This window comes from Trachypithecus francoisi, unplaced genomic scaffold (assembly GCF_009764315.1).
Source record: "Trachypithecus francoisi isolate TF-2019V2 unplaced genomic scaffold, Tfra_2.0 Lachesis_group1, whole genome shotgun sequence".
Lineage (NCBI taxonomy): Eukaryota > Metazoa > Chordata > Mammalia > Primates > Cercopithecidae > Trachypithecus > Trachypithecus francoisi.
Window position 1 is genome coordinate 45819961 of NW_022681454.1, and position 19708 is coordinate 45839668.

The 19708-nt window shown below is 40.9% G+C and overlaps 1 protein-coding gene across 8 annotated transcripts in view; it reads right to left on the reverse strand.

The window, feature by feature from the left end:
• The window catches only part of AFF1 (AF4/FMR2 family member 1), a 214738-nt gene that overhangs the window by 48078 nt on the left and 146952 nt on the right, over positions 1-19708 (reverse strand). For 5 of the 8 annotated variants that reach the window (XM_033214145.1, XM_033214146.1, XM_033214148.1 and 2 more), the window contains 3 exons: positions 11274-11318; positions 5072-5158; positions 3336-3372 (listed from right to left, as the gene is read on the reverse strand). In XM_033214145.1, coding sequence (XP_033070036.1) covers positions 3336-3372; positions 5072-5158; positions 11274-11318 — 169 coding nt within the window. The remainder of the gene's footprint in view (positions 1-3335; positions 3373-5071; positions 5159-11273; positions 11319-19708) is intronic. The other 3 variants (XM_033214147.1, XM_033214150.1, XM_033214149.1) reach the window with 3 other exon arrangements.

A 19708-nucleotide genomic window follows, 5' to 3' on the forward strand; every position in this document is an offset into this window, starting at 1 on the left:
AAGCAGATTTCAGAGGGCTCTGAAGGCCAGGATGGGAAGTTATGACTGTATTTGCTGGGCTATGAGACACATCAATGATCTAAACAGGAACATGACACAGTGATTCCTCAGAAGGATTATTCTGGTAGTGCTACCTAGGATAACTTAGAAGGGAGCAGGAAATGTTACGTGTGGAGGCAGCTGCGTTTGTCTAGACATGAGGTAATAGGGACCTGAAAAAGAATTGGAAGTGAAAAAGAAACATGGGTACCTTTTAGGCAGGGCTGAATGACATTTCCCACAAATGTCATGTGGAGACCCTTGCATATTTGCAATTAGTCACTTTACCCTCATGGTGGCAGCAGCTCTTATATGATATTTTCAAATGGCCACCCCTCTGTCTAGAAACCTAGGACCAAGATTCCAAATGAGAGGGGCAGTGGCCCCTCCTCTTCAGACCATTCACAGGGACTCCACATGATCATCGTGACTGGGTTCTAAATTCCACAGGGTCTGGTTACGTTTTGCAATTGTGGACATATAACACTAGGGCATCCAAGTAAAATCCCCCCACATTCCCTCTCCAGAGACTCTAAAACCTATGTACCACTACCATAAGATCAGTGTTGAAGAAATCAGAGTTGACTTGCTGAGCATACTTTAAGAAATTTGTGTCTTCTCCACTGAAAGCTATATCCATCCATTCCCCACCATCTTCTTCATCCAACATGCAACAAACTAGATCCCTCTTTTTCAGGTCACATTCTCACAAAGTTAAATAAGGCTCCCGGAATAGCAGAAGAAAGTGACAGCAGCATAAAAGATGTGGGGGTAAACAGCTGGTGAGCCAGGACCTCCAGGAGACCCATCAATGTTGGACAAATTCTCATCAGAGTAACAAGGAATTGGCCCACAGTACTGCACAGGGCAAGAGGATGATCCATCCCTGGCCAAGAAAGTGCTTACCAGTTCATCTTCAACTATGTTTTGCTAAAAGGGGAAATCAAATAGTTTAACGGACTAAACGTTCTTTCTAAACCATGAGTTAGCAAGAAAACAAACCACGAGCAACCCCGTGGAAGACATACCACCTGCATGACCAGCGGCCCAAGCAGGCCGAAGGTGGGGGTGGAGTGGTGCATAGCAATCCCAACCACAGCTGAGCTGGTGTTCTGCCTTCAGACCGGTGCACACTCCACTAGTCTGGGCTAGATGCCGAGATGTTGAGAAAAGAGATTTCCCAATCTTCCCAAGGAGTCATCCATTTCAGTTAATTTTACCTAGCTATTCATACAATACTGCAGCAATATGGTCAGGTTTATTTATCTGCATTTTGGGGAAAATTGAGTCATGATTTCTTTGCAAGATCTTATTCAGTATCTCTAGAGCAGGGAACAGCAAATTTTATCTACAGCGGCCAGACAATAAATATTTTAGGTTTTTTGTGCTATAATTTATAGAATAATAGATGAAATGGGTGTAGTCATGTCCCAATAAAACTTTATTTACAAAAATTAGCTGCAGGGCAGATTTAACCCTCAGGCTGTAGTTTCCTCACCTCTGTTCTAGAGAAAGGACATTCTATTTCTTGCTTTTCTAATATTTTTGCCCTTCTCCTCATATCCTTGCAATTCAAACAATAGCATACAAAAATTAAGTGAGGGAAAAGAATGAGGTGCGCAAATTTGAAGGAAAAATCATCTCTACAAGCTCTCCTCTCCTAACATGCATATATACCTCTACACCCAACTTTTGGTCTCCCCATCATTTGAAGACTAATACTTCACAACTTTGGCAATTACCACATCCTGGTGCTTGTTACCACCACCTATGAAAGTGTCTTATTCCCCATTCCCCCTTTTCTTTTTCTTTCTGAGATGGAGTCTCACTCTGCTGGCCAGGCCAAAGCGCAGGGGTGCAATCTCAGCTCACTGCAACCATGCCATTAGGCTCGGGCTCCTTAACCATATTTTGATGAACTAAATGATTACAAATACTCTAGTCAATTTTATTTACTTTTCTATTAAATTACATGAGATAGGGTCTTACTGTACTGCCCAAGGTGGTCTCAAACTCCTGAGTTCAAGCGATCCTCCTGCCTCAGCCTCCCGAGCAGCTGGGACTACAGGTGCACACCACCACATCCAGCTTATCCTAGTCATTTCTGTAAAGCTTGACCTGCCTTACAAATAGCACATAAAGAATTTATTGGCCGGGTGCGGTGGCTCAAGCCTGTAATCCCAGCACTTTGGGAGGCCGAGACGGGTGGATCACGAGGTCAGGAGATCGAGACCATCCTGGTCTACACGGTGAAACCCCGTCTCTACTAAAAAATACAAAAAACTAGCCGGGCGAGGTGGCGGGTGCCTGTAGTCCCAGCTACTCGGGAGGCTGAGGCAGGAGAATGGCGTAAATCCGGGAGGCGGAGCTTGCAGTGAGCCGAGATCGCGCCACTGCACTCCAGCCTGGGCGACAGAGCTAGACTCCGTCTCAAAATAAATAAATAAATAAATAAAAATAAAAATAAAGAATTTATTGATTTGAGGGATTACTACTGAAGAGAAAGGCTGGATCCACTTAGTGTTCTTCTATTTCCCTCTGAGTTCTCAAGTATTTACAATCCACAAAAAGGGACTGAAAAAGAATTACACGACAAACAAACATAGTGGAGCTAGACAAACTGTATGTCATATTCCTTATAAAAATTTCTTAGTTTTGCTTTTTAAAATACAAGAATCACACACTCCAATCTATTGTTGTATACGATTCCTAGCTCTGAGAGTCACATTTGGTACAGCTACTATGTGTCAGTAATACCATATTATATTTGTTTAGTATTTCACTAAAACATCTTTATTAACTCTTTGTGACAATCTTATTTTTGTTTTTGTTTGTTTGAGACAGGGTCTGCTCTGTCTCCCAGGCTGGAGCGCAGTGGCGCAATCTTGGCTCACTGCAACCTCTACCGTCTAGGCTCAAGTGATCCTCCCACCTCAGTCTCCCAAGTAGCTGGGACCACAGGCACATGACACCAAGCCCAGGTAATTTTTGTATTTTTGTAGAGACAGGGTTTCACCACGTTGCCCAGGTGAACTCCTGGGTCTTGAACTCCTGGGCTCAAGCGATCCACCTGCCTTGGCCTCGCAAAGTGCTAGGATTACAGGCATGAGCCACCGCGCCTGGCCAACAATTTTAAATTTCACATGAAGAATAGTTTTGTATTTGTTCTCCTTTACTATTCTTTCAAAATAAGAAGGCCTCATCTCTGTTGGGGCATTTTTTACTAACGTTTTTATGTTAAACAGTAAAAGCTATGCTTTGTTCTCCAATCCAATAAGCATTTCAAATTTACTTACTTTGGTTTTGGGTTACAGAACTGATGTGCTGAGAGTCCTAGAAGGAAAAATAAAAATATCTAATTATTAAAAGATTAAGGCTTATAAAGTTAAAGGGAAAACTGTAGAGCTTTTAGTATTAAAAGGATAGTCTTATGAAACTTTCAACTATCTAGAACAATGGAAACAGTGTAGAGAATATCCATACCACCCATTACAGATTCTGTAATTATTTCATTATACGACTTGCAGCTATCCATGTATGCAAACTTCTTCCATGCATAAGCTGAAAACATTGATTAACCTAATTTTAGCTTTCATTGCTTCTCTTCTTTCCTAGAGTTTCGTTTTCCTTTGTTGTTGCACAAAGATATTTTTACAGAGCTTAGTGCTTTAATTTAAAACAAGCAATAATTAGTCACTTTTTTTTTTTTTTTTTGAGACAGAGTCTCGCTTTGTCACCCAGGCTGGAGTGCAGTGGTGCAATCTCAGCTCACTGCAACCTCTGCCTCCCTGGTTCAAGCGATTCTCCTTCCTCAGCCCCTCCAGTAGCTGGGACTACAGGCGCCCGCCACCACGCCCGGCTAATTTTTGTATTTTTAGTACAGACGGGGTTTCACCATGTTGGCCAGGATGGTCTTGATCTCCTGACCACGTGATCCACCCACCTCGGCCTCCCAAAGTGCTGGGATTACAGGCCTTAGCCACCACGCCCAGCCCATGAGTCACCTTTTAAAAATTATTAGAAAATAAGTAAATATATAAAGTGGCAAATTTGAGTTTTTGTAGATAGAACCTTTTTTTTTTTTGGTGGTAGAGAGACAGGGTCTTACTCTGTCATCCAGACTGGAGTGCAGTGGCTCAATTACAGCTCACTGCAGCCTCAACCTCCTGGGCTCAAGTGATTCTTCCACCTCAGTCTCCCAAGTAGCTGGAACTACAGGTGCATGCCACCACGCCTGGCTAGTTTTTGTATTTTTTGGAGAGACTAGCCACATTGCCCAGGCTGGTCTTGAACTCCTGGACAAGTGATCCACCCACCTCGGCCTGCCAGAGTGCTGGGAATACAGGCATAAGCCACCACGCCCGGTCTAGAACTTCTTTTCACAACAGTATCATGGAAAGGAATAGCTCTCCCACTCTCTCCATTTTTGTATTACATATATAAAACAATGCACATGCATATCAGATTGAAGAAAACACAGATCTGAAGGTGCTATTTCTACATTTTGAAGGTTATCCAGAAGTATGAGCCAAAAAAAGGAAAATGGCAGTGTTTTAACGCACTGTTCATAAATACTGTAACAGAAACACAAGTCAGCAGTTTATTTGCTTGTTATTAAACCAGCACTAGTGTAACTGATCACATTAAACTCAAGAAAATGTAGGGTGTGTGAGACATGTAAGATGTAATGTGCATATGTGTATATCTAATTCTGAACGAGAAATCACATACTCAATTTCCCTGCCCCTCTGTTTTCCCATCTCTAAAGTAAGGATTCTCAAATGAGAGAATGTATTGGAAAGTCCTGAATGCTTTTTATAAATTACAAAGCTTTATGAAAATCCAAGATGTTCTTACTAAGTTGGAGAATATTTGAAAGCATTCTGAAGCACTGTAGAAGCTAAATTAATCATAATTTTAACCTCATTTCCAAAGATTTGAACAAGTAATACTTTATCAATATGCCTCACAGCAATGCCTTATGCTTTTCACTAAGGTGGATGCAGTGCCTGCCATACTTTTAAGGAATTACCTTTGTGGGGAAAGGAAACTTGGATGGCTCAGCTGTACTAGGCGTATGTATTGCTGTCAAAGGAGGAGGCCATGAGTGGGTCATTTCCTGGAAAGATATTTGGAAAGGGAAGAAAAAGTAAATTAAAAATAGAACATTCATTGCTACTTAACAGTTTCAACTTAATGTAGAATGGATTGATCGTAAATGGAAAGTACAATCTTAAAAGTTATTTCATGTACTTTAAAAAAAAAAAAACCATTTCAGTGGACTATGTTGAAAAGTTGAAGCTCTCCAACATACAAAACTAAAAAACATCAGTCTGTAGAAGACAATCAAGGTATGGAATGTGAATGAATTTAACACCCTGAATATTTATCAAGCACATAAACTGTATGTAACAGGTACTGCCAGAGCTTGTGGAGCTGCGAAGACTATAGGTGACAGGTTGGGCTGGAAAAGCACTCTCTCCTCAATGCATTCTTTCTCCCTCAGCTTCTTTATTGCATTTCCTGGTATTATTTCAGTTCAAAGGAGGAAGAACTTTCCTGTTTGACTTAAGCAAACAAGTAATTCAGGTCACTTGTTCCACTTGGGAGAGTTTTAATGGATTTGACCCTTCCCTGATACACACTATTAGCAAGTAAGAACTTTTTTAAAGGAGAAGAGCCTAAAATTACCTTTATTTTCCATTGAGAAGCTAAATTTTTACTATTTTCTGGTTGAAGGAAAGATTTCTAAAACTTACAATTGATATATGTATCTTGACACAAATTCTTCTAAACACATTCACAAATTTTACTTCACTAAAAATACTTGTGGAAAACAGGTATGTCAGAAAAAAGATGTGTCAAATTGCAAATGTGTGTGCACACACACACACACTTTTCTAAAAGGCCAAAACGGCACTGGAGATCATTAACTACAACCCCAACATCTTACAGATTGAAAAAAAACTGAGGTCCAAAATGACTGAGTCAAGGTACCCCAGGAAGTCGAAGGCGGTTCCCACCTGTCAGACCTGCCCAGCAAACTGGCTTAATACTCGACATGAGGCTGGGTGCAGTGGCTCACACCTGTAACCCCAGCTTTGGGAGGCCAAGGCAGGTGGATCACCTGAGGTCGGGAGTTCAAGACCAGCCTGACCAACATGGAAAAACCCCGTATCTACTAAAAATAAAATTAGCTGGGCTCGGTGGCGCATGTCTGTAATCCTAGCTACTCGGGAGGCTGAGGTTGCGGTGAGCTGAGATTGTGCCACTGCACTCCAGCCTAGGCAACAAGAGTGAAACTCCATCTCAAAACACATACATACATACATACATACAAACAAACAAACAAAAATGATGGTGGTGCATGCCTATAATCCCAGCTACTTGGGAGGCTGAGGCAGAAGAATGGCTTGAAACTGGCAGGTTGAGGTTGCAGTGAGTTGGGATTGCACCATTGCACTCCAGCCTGGGTGACAGGGTGAGACTCCATCTCAACAACAACAAAAAATCGACATGCAACTCTACCAGCAATCTGCGACCCCACAGCATGCTATATTACCCCGCCTGTATAACACATGATGTATTCTAACACCTCATTCTGAGTCCTGGCTAACCTATCTCCACAAAAATGCCATGTGATCCTTGCAACAGCTGGAGATGGCACTCTAGCAAATACTTCCACTTCTAACCTATGTGCAGGTCTCCCCTTGCCCTTCCCCACTGCAGCTCTGTGGGTTACCACAGCCTCAGGAGAGACAGCAGTGACTTCGCACAGTGATAAGTAACATAAGTGATGTTGGCTTACTTAATTTTTGTTAAAAGTGAAATCGTGCCCTTATTTACTGACTGGTCATGTGCTTGGTTCAGGACACAACAGGAGATCTTTCCTAAAATATACTGGAAAGAATAATGGCTACAGCCAAAGACCCAGATTGCAATCCTAACTCCAATCCTTACCAGTCATGTCAGCCATGTAAGTCATCTGAACCTTAAGCCTCAATGTTCACTAAGAGGTAAACTAGAATCACTTATTTTCAAAGTATTCTAAGAGTACTATGTATGGTACTCAAATGAATAGTGCACAGAAGGCACTTAATAAATTAAAAACATTACAACTTTTAATTAAAAGTCCAGTTTTAAAAGAATTTCAATACTGCACCAAAGAGAACTTCCTGCTGTTTTATTTATTTGATACTTTAAGGCACAGTACCATTATAATGTTACAATACAAAAACATGGCCGGGCGCGGTGGCTCAAGCCTGTAATCCCAGCACTTTGGGAGGCCGAGACGGGCGGATCACGAGGTCAGGAGATCAAGACCATCCTGGCTAACACGGTGAAACCCCATCTCTACTAAAAAATACAAAAATCTAGCCGGGCGAGGTGGCGGGCGCCTGTAGTCCCAGCTACTCGGGAGGCTGAGGCAGGAGAATGGCGTGAACCCGGGAGGCGGAGCTTGCAGTGAGCTGAGATCCGGCCACTGCACTCCAGCCTGGGCGACAGAGCGAGACTCTGTCTCAAAAAAAAAAAAAAAAAAAAAAAAAACATGTAATAATTAATTGAGAAGTATCTGAAAACATCACTCTTATTATGTTTTTCAATAATTTATTTGGAATCTCAATGGTATCTATGACTTTTAGTCACCAATTATTCCTAAACATCCATTGTACTATCAATACTTAAGGCTGTCCCAGCTATTAAATTAGGCAGTTGGAAAGTACATAAATTCTTTCAAACCCTAAGTGGTTCCCTGGTAGTCCGAAAGCATTTATATACTTCCCTACATACCTAGCTTACTAGAGGGACTTAAGAGAATTGAGGCCATTATTAAGGAGAAGAGGCTGTCCAGAAAGACTCACAAGGCCTTGATTTCACTTCCTATGTTAACAATGACGTGTCACACGAACAGACACAAATCACTGGGACCTACATCAGCCCTGGCCCTCCAGGCCCCACAGCTACTGTCTTCTCCTCCTTGCTCATTCTGCTCCGGAGACACTGTCTAGTTCTAATTGCTCCTCTAATACACCAACTTGATACTACCTCAAGGCTTTTCCACCAATTCTCACCTCTGCCTGGCCCTCTGTTTACCGGCCTGTTGCATTATTCATAGCACCACGAACACCCGACACTATACATTTCTCTTCCCTACTCTGACCTCTATGAGAGCAAGCACTCTGTCTTATTCACTACAACATCCTAGTGCCGTGGAGGCTTAATAAGTATTTGTTGAACAAATGAATGAACATACAAACAGTGCTACCACTCACTGTACTAGCGTCATGGAAATGCTGCACTGAGGTAATGCCTACTAGTACCACAATAATTCCCCCAAGATGCTGTGGAGGCCAGGCTTGCCTGTAAGTAGAAAATCTGAGGTGTCTCCATGCACACATCAAGGGCATGTTGCCCTTCTGGACCCTAGTGCATGACCATTCCCTGAAAACGAACAGTGTCTATCTGCTATCTTCTCACTCCATTAGCCTGCTGGAGTTACGGGCTACCGCTTCCCTTCATTACAACACTTCCCCCTTAAATACTGACCCCAGAGAACCAAACATTATTTTCTATGATTGATTTTCTCTGTTAGGAAACTATTTACTGTCTCTATCACCCATCAGAAAGATTTGTGTGTGCATTCCTGGCAATCTTAATAAATTGCTGGTACAAGATGAGAACGGGAACTGGGACACAAAGCAAAGTAGTATCTGGATCAGCGTCAAGAGTGAGAGCTGGAATGGACCCTGGAGATCATCCACTAGCTCAGGGCCTTCATTTTACCAATGAGGAAACCAAAGCCCAGCAGGGACAAAGAACTTAACTGAGGTCACAGAAGAGAAGGGGCAGCCTCCAATATGAAAAGGTCTATGACCTGTTCAGTCCTGGACATCCTTCTGTTTGCTTTCCTAAGTTATGATTTCCAAAACATAAATGGGCATGATTTATGCATTAACCACTCACTCTCAAGCATTTCTAGGTAAGGAAGAATTCACTAATGTGATGTTGGGTGAGAAGGGAAGGAGGATGGATGGATTCATTGCATTAAAAATGCTTGTCTGATGCTGTAGTATCACCATCCCTAAATAAAGGATGTGACATGTCTTATATTAATTAACACACACCAAAACCTAAGAGAAGCATCTGACATATGCAGAAAACAAACCTGCACTATTGCACTTACTTCTGAAATAATGATAGAACAAATAATGCACAGTTTCAGAGGAAATGCCAAGGCCATAGTTTATAATTAAGTCCCTTAGTATGTTTATGACTTACCATACCAACAAATTTCAGAAATAGAAAAGGAAAAGGATGACACAAAAATGTAATCAAGGTAACTTATTTAATCTTACATGCTGGTTGACAAAAATCCCACACTGTTAGCAGTTCAAAGTATGTTTCTCAGCCAGGCATGATGGCTCACACCTGTAATCCCAACACTTTGGGGGGCTGAGGCACGTGGATCACTCGAGGTCAGGCATTGAGACCAGCCTGGCCAACATGGTGAAACACCGTCTCTACTAAAAATACAAAAATCAGTAGGGCGTGGTGGCGTACACCTGTAATCCCAGCTACTTGGGTGGCTGAGGCAGAAGAATCGCTTGAACCCAGGAGGCGGAGGTTGTAGTGGCCGAGATCACGCCCAGCCTGGGTGACAGAGAGAGACTCTGTCTCAAAAAAAAAAAAGCATGTTTCTCTAGAGGTTGTTTCTTTCTCAGAAAACCCTAACTACAAAATAGGACAAAAGACTGTAAAACAAATACAAGTTGTTTTCCAAACAACTGGTTAGATACTACTAGTGTCAAAAATTTCACAAGTGAGGAAATAACCAATAAGCTTAATTACTGGTTTTAGCACCACTATCACTTAATACTTTAAAATGAAAAGTTAAAAAACTAAAATTGGGCAAACATGTATTTTGAGAAAAAATGAGCAGTAGCGATTCAAATTAAAAGTCACATTTGTTATATACATCTCTCCTACTAATTAAAAAAAGAAGAAAAAAGTCAGAAACCCTACAGTAAAAGACAAGAATATAATTAAAATTGGCCTAGAAGCAAATTAAAAGCCACAGAAGAGGGATAAAAAATACACAAAATCCTCAGTTTTTATAATTACTGTACCTGAGCGTTAAAATTAAGCTCTGGGTTTCCAGGAAATTAAAGGCAAAATGGGAAACATTATATATAATTCTTCTCTGATAAAAAGAAAGAACACCAGTTCATGAGGAAAATTAACATTTTTTCCCCTGGAATTAAATTCTAGAAGGAATTTGTCATCCTTGCACAAGAAAAACTGAACAAGTGGGTAATGTATTCAATGACGTATTTGTGGAAGCACAAATGTTCGTGGCATAGTTTCAATACACAAGAGCAAAAACTAACCCTTCGAGGAAAGTCTAAAGACCATTTACTTCCCACTATTTTTCTTTTTATTCCTTTAAAATTTCATGGTCTCACTGAAGAACAGGCCGTACGTATGAGGCCATAGGTATTAGGTATCACATACAGAACGCCAAGAGGTATAAATCAAGCACTGTTTAACCACTGGTGCCTCCCACACCACATCAATACAGGAAGTTTTCTCTCTGGGAAGTGAGCAACTCTCCTGGGCCTTTACGGACAACCAGAAAATCTTATGAGAGATGCCATAAAAATCTGGTCCAAATGCCTTGTAGTTTGTAGACTTCAATTTAATTAATAAAATCTGGTAGAGAATTCAATTACATTCCAAGACTACTTCTGTCACTATTCTGGTTTATTTTTGCCTTTGGAGATGTAAGTGGGGAAGAAATGGTTAAAAGGGGTTTGGGAACAGCAACTGTTCTTTCTTTCTTTCTTTCTTTAGGAGACATAGTCTCACTCTGTTGCCCAGGCTGGAATGCAGTGGCACAATCTCAGTTCACTGCAAGCTCCACCTCTAGAGTTCAACTGATTCTCCTGAATCAGCCTCCTGAGTAGCTGGGACTACAGGCATGTGCCACCAATCCCGGCTAATTTTTTTTGTATTTTTTCTTTTAGTAGATACGGGGTTTTGCCATGTTGTCCAGGCTGGTCGCAAACTTCTGAGCTCAAGCAATCTGCTTGCCTTGGCCTCCCAAAGTCCTAGGATTACAGGCATGAGTCACCACACCCAGCCAATGGTAACTGTTCTTTAAAGTGAACGTAAATGGATGTACACCTACCTACTTAAATATTTCTTCCAATGAGAAAGAGTAACAGTGAACTCACCTTCAGAATCTCTTCAACACAATGGACTTCATTGGAGTAGGTCTGCTGAAAGTGAAAAGCAAAAAATAAAAGGTTAGCAAACAAGAGTCAAGAGTGATGGTACTGGTGGACGATCTTATTAATGCAGCAATACTCATCTCAAGGCTTATCTTCTACTAGCTAAGTATTAAGAACTTTACATTTGAAGCCTGGGCAACATGGTGAAACCCCATTTTTACCAAAAGCAATACAAAAATTAGTCATGCATGGTGGTGTACACCTGTGGTCCCAGCTACTCAGGAGGCTAAGGCAGGAGGATCACTTGAGCCAGGGAGGTGGAGGCTGCAGTGAGCCAAGACCATGCCACTGTACTCTGGCTGTATATATATATAAAAAACAATAACAACTTTACATTTGGGTGAAATAAGACCAGAAAGATTAATCTAACTTAATCTTGTGGGGAAACACAGTAATGATGGAGACAAAGGCAGACTAACTGTTGACCCTCAGGTCAAAAGTTTCTAAAATTTATTTATTAAAGAAAACTAGTATATTAGTAAACCTAGGGAATAACAGATGTACAAAATAAGATTAGAATAGGTGCCGCAGTCAGCTACCTCATAGCAACAGCTAACCAGTAAGCCACACCAAATGAAGACAAAGATGATGATCATCTGAACACGTTAGTGGGTCCAAAGTAAGCAGGCCTAAGTCCAATCAAGGATAGCTCTTCATTATTTTATATTCTAGCCTGCCAAAATTCATTTCAAAGTTAAAAATATCTCTAAAGTCAGCATTTCACCTTATACATACATACATGCATACATACACACACACATGCACACAAATTTTTTTTTAGAGAAAGTCTGGGCCGGGCGCGGTGGCTCAAGCCTGTAATCCCAGCACTTTGGGAGGCCGAGGCTGGTGGATCACGAGGTCAGGAGATCGAGACCCTCCTGGCTAACACGGTGAAACCCCGTCTCTACTAAAAATACAAAAAAACTAGCCGGGCGAGGTGGCGGGCGCCTGTAGTCCCAGCTACTCGGAGGCTGAGGCGGGAGAATGGCGGGAACCCAGGAGGCGGAGCTTGCAGTGAGCTGAGATCCGGCCACTGCACTCCAGCCTGGGCGACACAGCGAAATTCCGTCTCAAAAAAAAAAAAAAAAGAGAAAGTCTGGAAGGGTAGAGGAGATTAATTATTGTCTTAGAGGAAAGATTTACTATTTCTACCTCTTCCTTATACGTGGCTAAACAAATAATGATTACTCACCACCAGACAGTGCCTAGGGAGTGACATTTTACAGTCTACATATTTTTAAGAGCAAAGAAAGTGGGCAAAGTTAAATTAAAATCAATACTTTTTCTGAACTAGCGACATGGAACATGGTTTTCAATGGAATAGCAACTTGTTCTGTGTCAATTCATGAGCCAGGCATCATGGGCACAGTACGGCAAGTACTATACAACATACAACTTTCCCATTACTGCCACTGCTATGCATAAAGCTCTGCTCCTTTTGGTCCATTTAATACAATACCTACCATGCAGCTAGAGAACAGATGGCAAGGGATTCTTCCCTGTTCTTGGTTCTAATTTAAGTGTACTTTAAAATAGTACTGATTACTAATTTGCAATCTAGGGTTTTATTAATCTACCATTTCCCTCATTCCAATTCGCTCCATGGACGAACAAACAGGAATGAATAGAGCATACAAACATTCACACCGTCCTGTAATGGAATCTAATGGACATGTCAAAATTCAGATTTAGGCCGGGCATGGTGGCTCACACCTGTAATCCCAGCACTTTGGGAGGCCAAGGCGGGCAGACTACCCGAGCCCTGGCATCTGAGAGCAGCCTGGGCATCATGGCGAAACCCCATCTCTACCAAAAACACACAAATTAGCCAGTCTCATATAACCCAATTTCAAAATAGATAAAAATTAAAAAATAAAATTTTAAAGTTAAAAAAAAAATTCAGACGCAGTCTGTTTTTAAAACACATAAATTTCCTGGAAAGAGTCTTAATAAAATGTTGGCAGCTTGTTATTACCAAGGTAGGGCCAGGCAGTCAGGTACAACCAAAGAGAATCAAGGGGGTCCCTTACATCTGGCAGGATCCACTGGACTCATCTCCAGCATTACACATGCCAACAACCAGGCCTTTTTGTTTTCAAAACCATTAAGAAACACCTACAAACTGGACTAAACATTTGTGCTCTATTTTAGCACAAACGTAAGATACAGAAATGCTGTTTTCACATGCGGGTAAAATGTAATTGTATTCTATTTCAATTTTTTACATGGATCATTAGAAAAAAATAACAATTAAAAGTTAAAGGTGAATCAATAGAACAAGCACAAGACTACGCTGAGTCTGGAAAAAATATTCCCCTCATCCTACATGTTGCTGGAATGAGACTAAGAATCCAATCAAAATACTTGGCAACCAATAAAAAATAGTGAAGCACATTTTAAAAGAAGTCAAAAAAGATTTGTCCGTTGTTTCCAACACAATGAGTTCAAAAAGCCGCACCCTTCAAGAGACCGAAAGACTTCTTTCTGATCTTCATAATTACTCAAGCAGTCAACACTTTGCCAAGATGTTTCATGTCACCGAAATATTCATTTTTTTTCCCAAGAGTTTTGTTATGTGGGATGAACCAGGACTGAAGAAATTTTGACAGCTTATTTTAGATTAGCAACATTTACCTTATCCAGATACAATAGTCACCATTTAACCCATTTAAAATTCTAAATAAGGTCTTAGATTCAAGCATCAGTTGGTTAATTTACTGTTAATCTTCCTGTCAAGTCCATTATGGGAGTGAAGGTGTTTCAAAGGGGGAGAGGGATTTCATTCCAAATATATGAGGGCATATCATATTTAGGGATATCCACAAAGCACTGTTTCCAATGGCAAGTAATTGGAAATGAGCAAAACAGGAGTCTAGCTAACTGCCTTTACAGTGAGTGCATCCACACAACGGCATGGTATGCAGATTTAATAACATAAACATAGGTGTTTTCATGGAAAGATGTTCAAGATACATACTTTTAACGTTTTCTTTAAAAATCATTTCATACGGCCAGGCGCGATGGCTCACGCCTGTAATCCCAGCACTGTGGGAGGCCGGGGTGAGTGGATCACGAGGTCAGGAGATCGAGATCATCCTGGCTAACACAGTGAAACTCCATCTCTACTAAAACTACAAAAAATTAGCTGGGCGTGGTGGCAGACGCCTGTAGTCCCAGCTACTTGGGAGGCTGAGGCAGGAGAATGACGTGAACCCGGGAGGAGGAGCTTGCAGTGAGCGGAGATTGCGCCACTGCACTCCAGCCTGGACGACAGAGCGAGACTCTGTCTCAAAAAAAAATAAAAATTAATTAATTTTTTTTTTTTTTTTTGAGGCGGAGTCTCGCTCTGTCTCCCGGGCTTGAGTGCAGTGGCCGGATCTCAGCTCACTGCAAGCTCCGCCTCCCGGGTTTACGCTATTCTCCTGCCTCAGCCTCCCGAGTAGCTGGGACTACAGGCACCGCCACCTCGCCCGGCTAGTTTTTTTTTTGTATTTTTAGTAGAGACGGGGTTTCACCGTGTTAGCCAGGATGGTCTCGATCTCCTGACCTCGTGATCCGCCCGTCTCGGCCTCCCAAAGTGCTGGGATTACAGGCTTGAGCCACCGCGCCCGGCCTAAAATTAATTAATTAATAATAATAATAATAATTTCAAACTTACAGAAAAACTACAAAATCCAGTAGGAGGATTTCCCACATACCTTTTACCCAGATTTCCCAATTGTTAGCATTTTTCATTTGCTTTATATTTTTCTCTTCTACCCACTTACATTTTGAACTGTTTAAGAGTAAGTTAGAGAGTTAACATCCCTTTATCCCTACTTTTATGTATACCAAAACACAATATAAACCTATATTTAAAAGAGAGGCTACTGAAAAGTTTGCATAGTATGAGCTCATTTTATGTTCCATCTAGCTGAGATTCACATCTTCACTCTTCTCTCCATCCAAATTAGAGACACTTAAACTAGAAGACAGATCTTTTGGATTTGTTTACAGGGAAAGAGCTACAAGGACAGGCTGCCTTGTCTCATAGTGCAACTTGGCACCTCCAAGCATGCCACTGGAAGGAAGTTTTCCAAAAGGGGAGTAGTTAAACAAACCATTACATCCTAATCCCCTAATCCCCCCTCCTTTTTTTTTTTTTTTAAGAGATTGGGTCTTGCTATGGTGCCCAGGCTGGCCTGGGCTCAAGTCATCCTCCTACCTCAGCCTTCAGAGTGTAGCTGGAACTATAGGTGTGTGACATTGCACCTGGCTTTTAACCCCTTTCCTAAAATTCACTCTCACAACAGGGTCTCCAGTCACTATTGTGAGCTACTCCTACTAAAAGGAGCTAGACTCTCCCTTTAACACCATAGTCAAAGAATAAACAACTGGTCCTGGCCAGCTCTCTCTAAACCACAACTGAGATAAAGCTGAAAACATTCAAAGTAAGACTTCCTTAAAGAACACAAAATGATAAAAAGCAACAATAAACATTTCTATGATAGTTGCATGAATCAAGAAAATCTAGTTTGTAAGTCCTTCTCTGGCTAGCTCTTTCCTCAATGGTATAGACACTGACTTTAACATGACCACAAAACTCACTGCCTTTTCCCACCCTCAGTATCTATTAATAGGTTCTTAGAGGACATGAGCTCTCCTCTTCTGCCTATCTACAGCCACCTCACACATCTGGCTTCCTGTATGTAGACCACCCTCCCAGGAGAGACCACACTTTCCTCCTGGGATGTGGTCTTAACACAGGAGCCTTATTTAATTTTTTAAAAAATGATAGCAGCTACTTATTGAACGCATATTATACTTCATATTGCATTAAAATATGTTATTATCACCTCAATTTGATACCATCAATTGTAAGATGTACCATTATTAGCTTGGGAGGTAGGGGGACTACACTAAATGTATCCATCAACTGTAAGATACATCCCTATTACAGAAACTTAAAAATGCCTGAGGGAATTCTGTATAAAGTTCTATTTAATTCTCACATCAACCTTTTTGGTAGGTATTATATCAGTTTTTAAAATGAGGAGACTGAATCCTAGAGAAATTAAGTTGCCTATCCAAGGACACACAAAAGCTCTGAAGCAGCTGAGCTGGCTCAGAATACTTTTTTTTTTTTTTTTCTTTTTTTTGAGACGGAGTCTCGCTCTGTCGCCCAGGCTGGAGCACAGTGGCCGGATCTCAGCTCACTGCAAGCTCCGCCTCCCGGGTTTACACCATTCTCCTGCCTCAGCCTCCCGAGTAGCTGGGACTACAGGCGCCCACCACCTCGCCCGGCTAGTTTTTTGTATTTTTTTAGTAGAGATGGGGTTTCACCGTGTTAGCCAGGATGGTCTCGATGTCCTGACCTCGTGATCCACCCGTCTCGGCCTCCCAAAGTGCTGGGATTACAGGCTTGAGCCACCGCACCTGGCCCGCAGAATACTTTTATACCAGTTTTCCAAAGACCTCAACACTGCTGCAAGAAACAAATATATTAGCATTTTAGGAGAGTGTGTGATTCCAGTGGTCCTACGCATAACCTAAAACAATTTTTAAAGAGCTACATTTTTCCTTTGTTTCTACAAAGAGGCATTTCGGTATTCACATTTAACTGCCTCTTCCTACTACCAGTGCTTTGGACCAGAAAAGGCAGCACTGCTGGCCGTGGCCTGATTTCTCACTCCTCCTGGAATGACATTGTGTAATTGTAAGGAAATGCACTGATACCAAAATAAAATATGTGAGTGAACATCTTCTAAGCATGACACAGTTTGTTTTAATAAGCTAAAAAGAGCTGGCTGAAGAAACATGCCACTGAGACTGGCAGGCTCTTGCAATATTGTGTTTTAAGTCTCTCAAGTTTCAACAGAGCAGCATTTTTATAACAATGCTGTTCTCAAAAAGGCTTAGTTATCACTAACCAGGAAACACAGAGCACAAAGGCAACGTGCTGACGAGGGAAGCCAAAAGATCTTGGATTCTAGATCTGGTTCTGCTGAAGACTGGCGCTGAATCTTGGATAAGATTCATCCTCTTTGAGACTATTTCCTTATTGTGATAAGGTATAGTATTACCAAACCTAACCACTTCTCAGGGTTGGTATGAAGGTCAAATATGAAAACATCACACTTTAAAAACCATCAAAAGGCACTGATATATGGAATAATAGGTGGTGCCAACATTATCAAGGCATTGTTTAATAGCGTGACAGCTTAAAAAAAAAAATCCCAATAGGTTATCTATCCAAAGTTTAATTTTTAAGAGAGTAAAATAAATGCCCAAACTATTTTTCTTCAAATGGGTCACCACCTTTTGGATTACTGTTCAGTCTTTACTATCTATTTGCTGCTCATCTACCCCCAACTTGCTAGTTAGGTAACTCACACTTCTCTTCAATCTGTGTCAGTGATAATTCCTCCTGAGGCTTCAGGTTGCAGATGAAAGACATCTTTCGGAAAACATCCCTGATACTCCCTTACTCCCAAAACTGTCCAGGTTCTCTTGCAGATGCTCCCGTAACTATCCGTACTTTCTCTGTTATTGCATCTTCTCTACTCCCTCTAGATTACATGTTCCATGGAAGTTAGGGTCAGAACCCTCACTGAATCACAGGGTGCCAGCCACACAGAGGCAACCCCATAAACATTGACTGGTATATTTTTAGTCCCAGAACTCAGAATTTGAAACTAAGTTTCTCTTACGGCTGTAGACGCTTAAGAAGATGTAGGCTGCCTGAATTATAAAGCAACACCTTAATTAACAAACTAAACTACATGGAACTAAACATACAAGAGACAAAAAGATAATTGTTTTGCATTGTTCTCTCCCTGGAAACATTAAAACTACTGAGAAACTACTTTTCACACAGAGATTGGCAAACAGCCACCAGATGAACAATACATTCCATCTATGAGATAGACGTGGGGAAACAGGCACTCAAATCCTGTGGTTGGTAGGAGGGTTAAGTGCTACAACCTTTAAAGACATTAATTTGGCAATAGCCAGCAAATTCTAATTACATAGACATTTATCTAAGTTCTAGCACTGCCTCCTACATGTACAAAAAAAATTTGCAAAGTTATTTGCTTCAGCCTAGTTTGCAAACAGCAAGATACTGGAAACAATCTAAATGTCTATCTACAGGTAACTGACTGGCTATGAAAACTATGGTACAATGCCACCTACAAAGAAATAAGTGCTATGCAACTATGACAAAGAATGAGGATGCTCTTTGTGCACTGATTTGGGGTAATCTCCAAGATATATTGTTAAGAAGAATAAATTTTAAAAACCAGATGTATTATATGCCAGCATTTCTATAAATGGAAAAGGTATCAATGAGAAGAACACATGGATATGGAGCTGCTTATTATGCATAAAATACCACTGGGAATAATGCACAAGGAAGTCCTTACACCAATTACTTCTAGAAAGGAAGGTTGGGGAATGGAGGCTGGGGGAAGGAGTAGCGGAAATATTTTCAATGTATATCCTTTTTTTAACCTTTTAAATTCTGACCTATTACCTATTCATTAATGAAAACACAAATATTAGACTGAAATAAATAGGGATCAAAAGCTTCTTCTCACAGTACTGCTAAATTTTCTATTAGCCTTCCTCTATGTAACTTACCCTACTCCAAACACACAGCTAGGTTAAACTGTGCCCAGCTTACACCTTGGTGCTCTGGGCGCACCCCATATAATACAGGTCACACTGAATTTTTGTAAAAAAACAAAACAAAGCAGATTTCCAGTCAGCCTTCCCTAGTGGACCTCGAGATGCCACAGGACTTGCTCTGAAGGCCTGGCCCAGTGTTCACTTGCTAAATTCACACATTTCCCAAACTAGACTAGAAAGTTATTGAAAGAGAAGCATTTTTTTATTCTCGCTCTCCTTTTTGTTAATCAGTCATACTTGAATAGTGAGAAGACACATTTGAAATGAACAAAATCTTATAGGGTTGTTTTGAGGAAGAAATATGGTCATGCATGTTAAAACTAGTTCCATACAAATAAATACATGCATTTCTATGAAGACACCATAATCATCATTTCTAAGAGACAAATTAGAGGAGGAGACCAAAAGGCCGGGCTGAACAAGGTTTGACATAAAATTGTGTTTTACAGATACATAATAAATTACATAAATAGCTAAGCCTGTTCCAAAAACATGCTCATACTGCCCTGGGTGTGTTACTTCAGCTGGAAAACATATAAAGGAACCAGCAGTGATTCTACTTTCAGAAGCAACATGCCCTATGGGCAACTACCCATCTATCTGTACACCCAGAATTTTAGGATAAACATTTTTTAAATCCCTGGACAGATATATGAGCAAAGTTACAGTCCGAATTAAAACAAGGAGAACAACAAAAAACAGCCACGTTA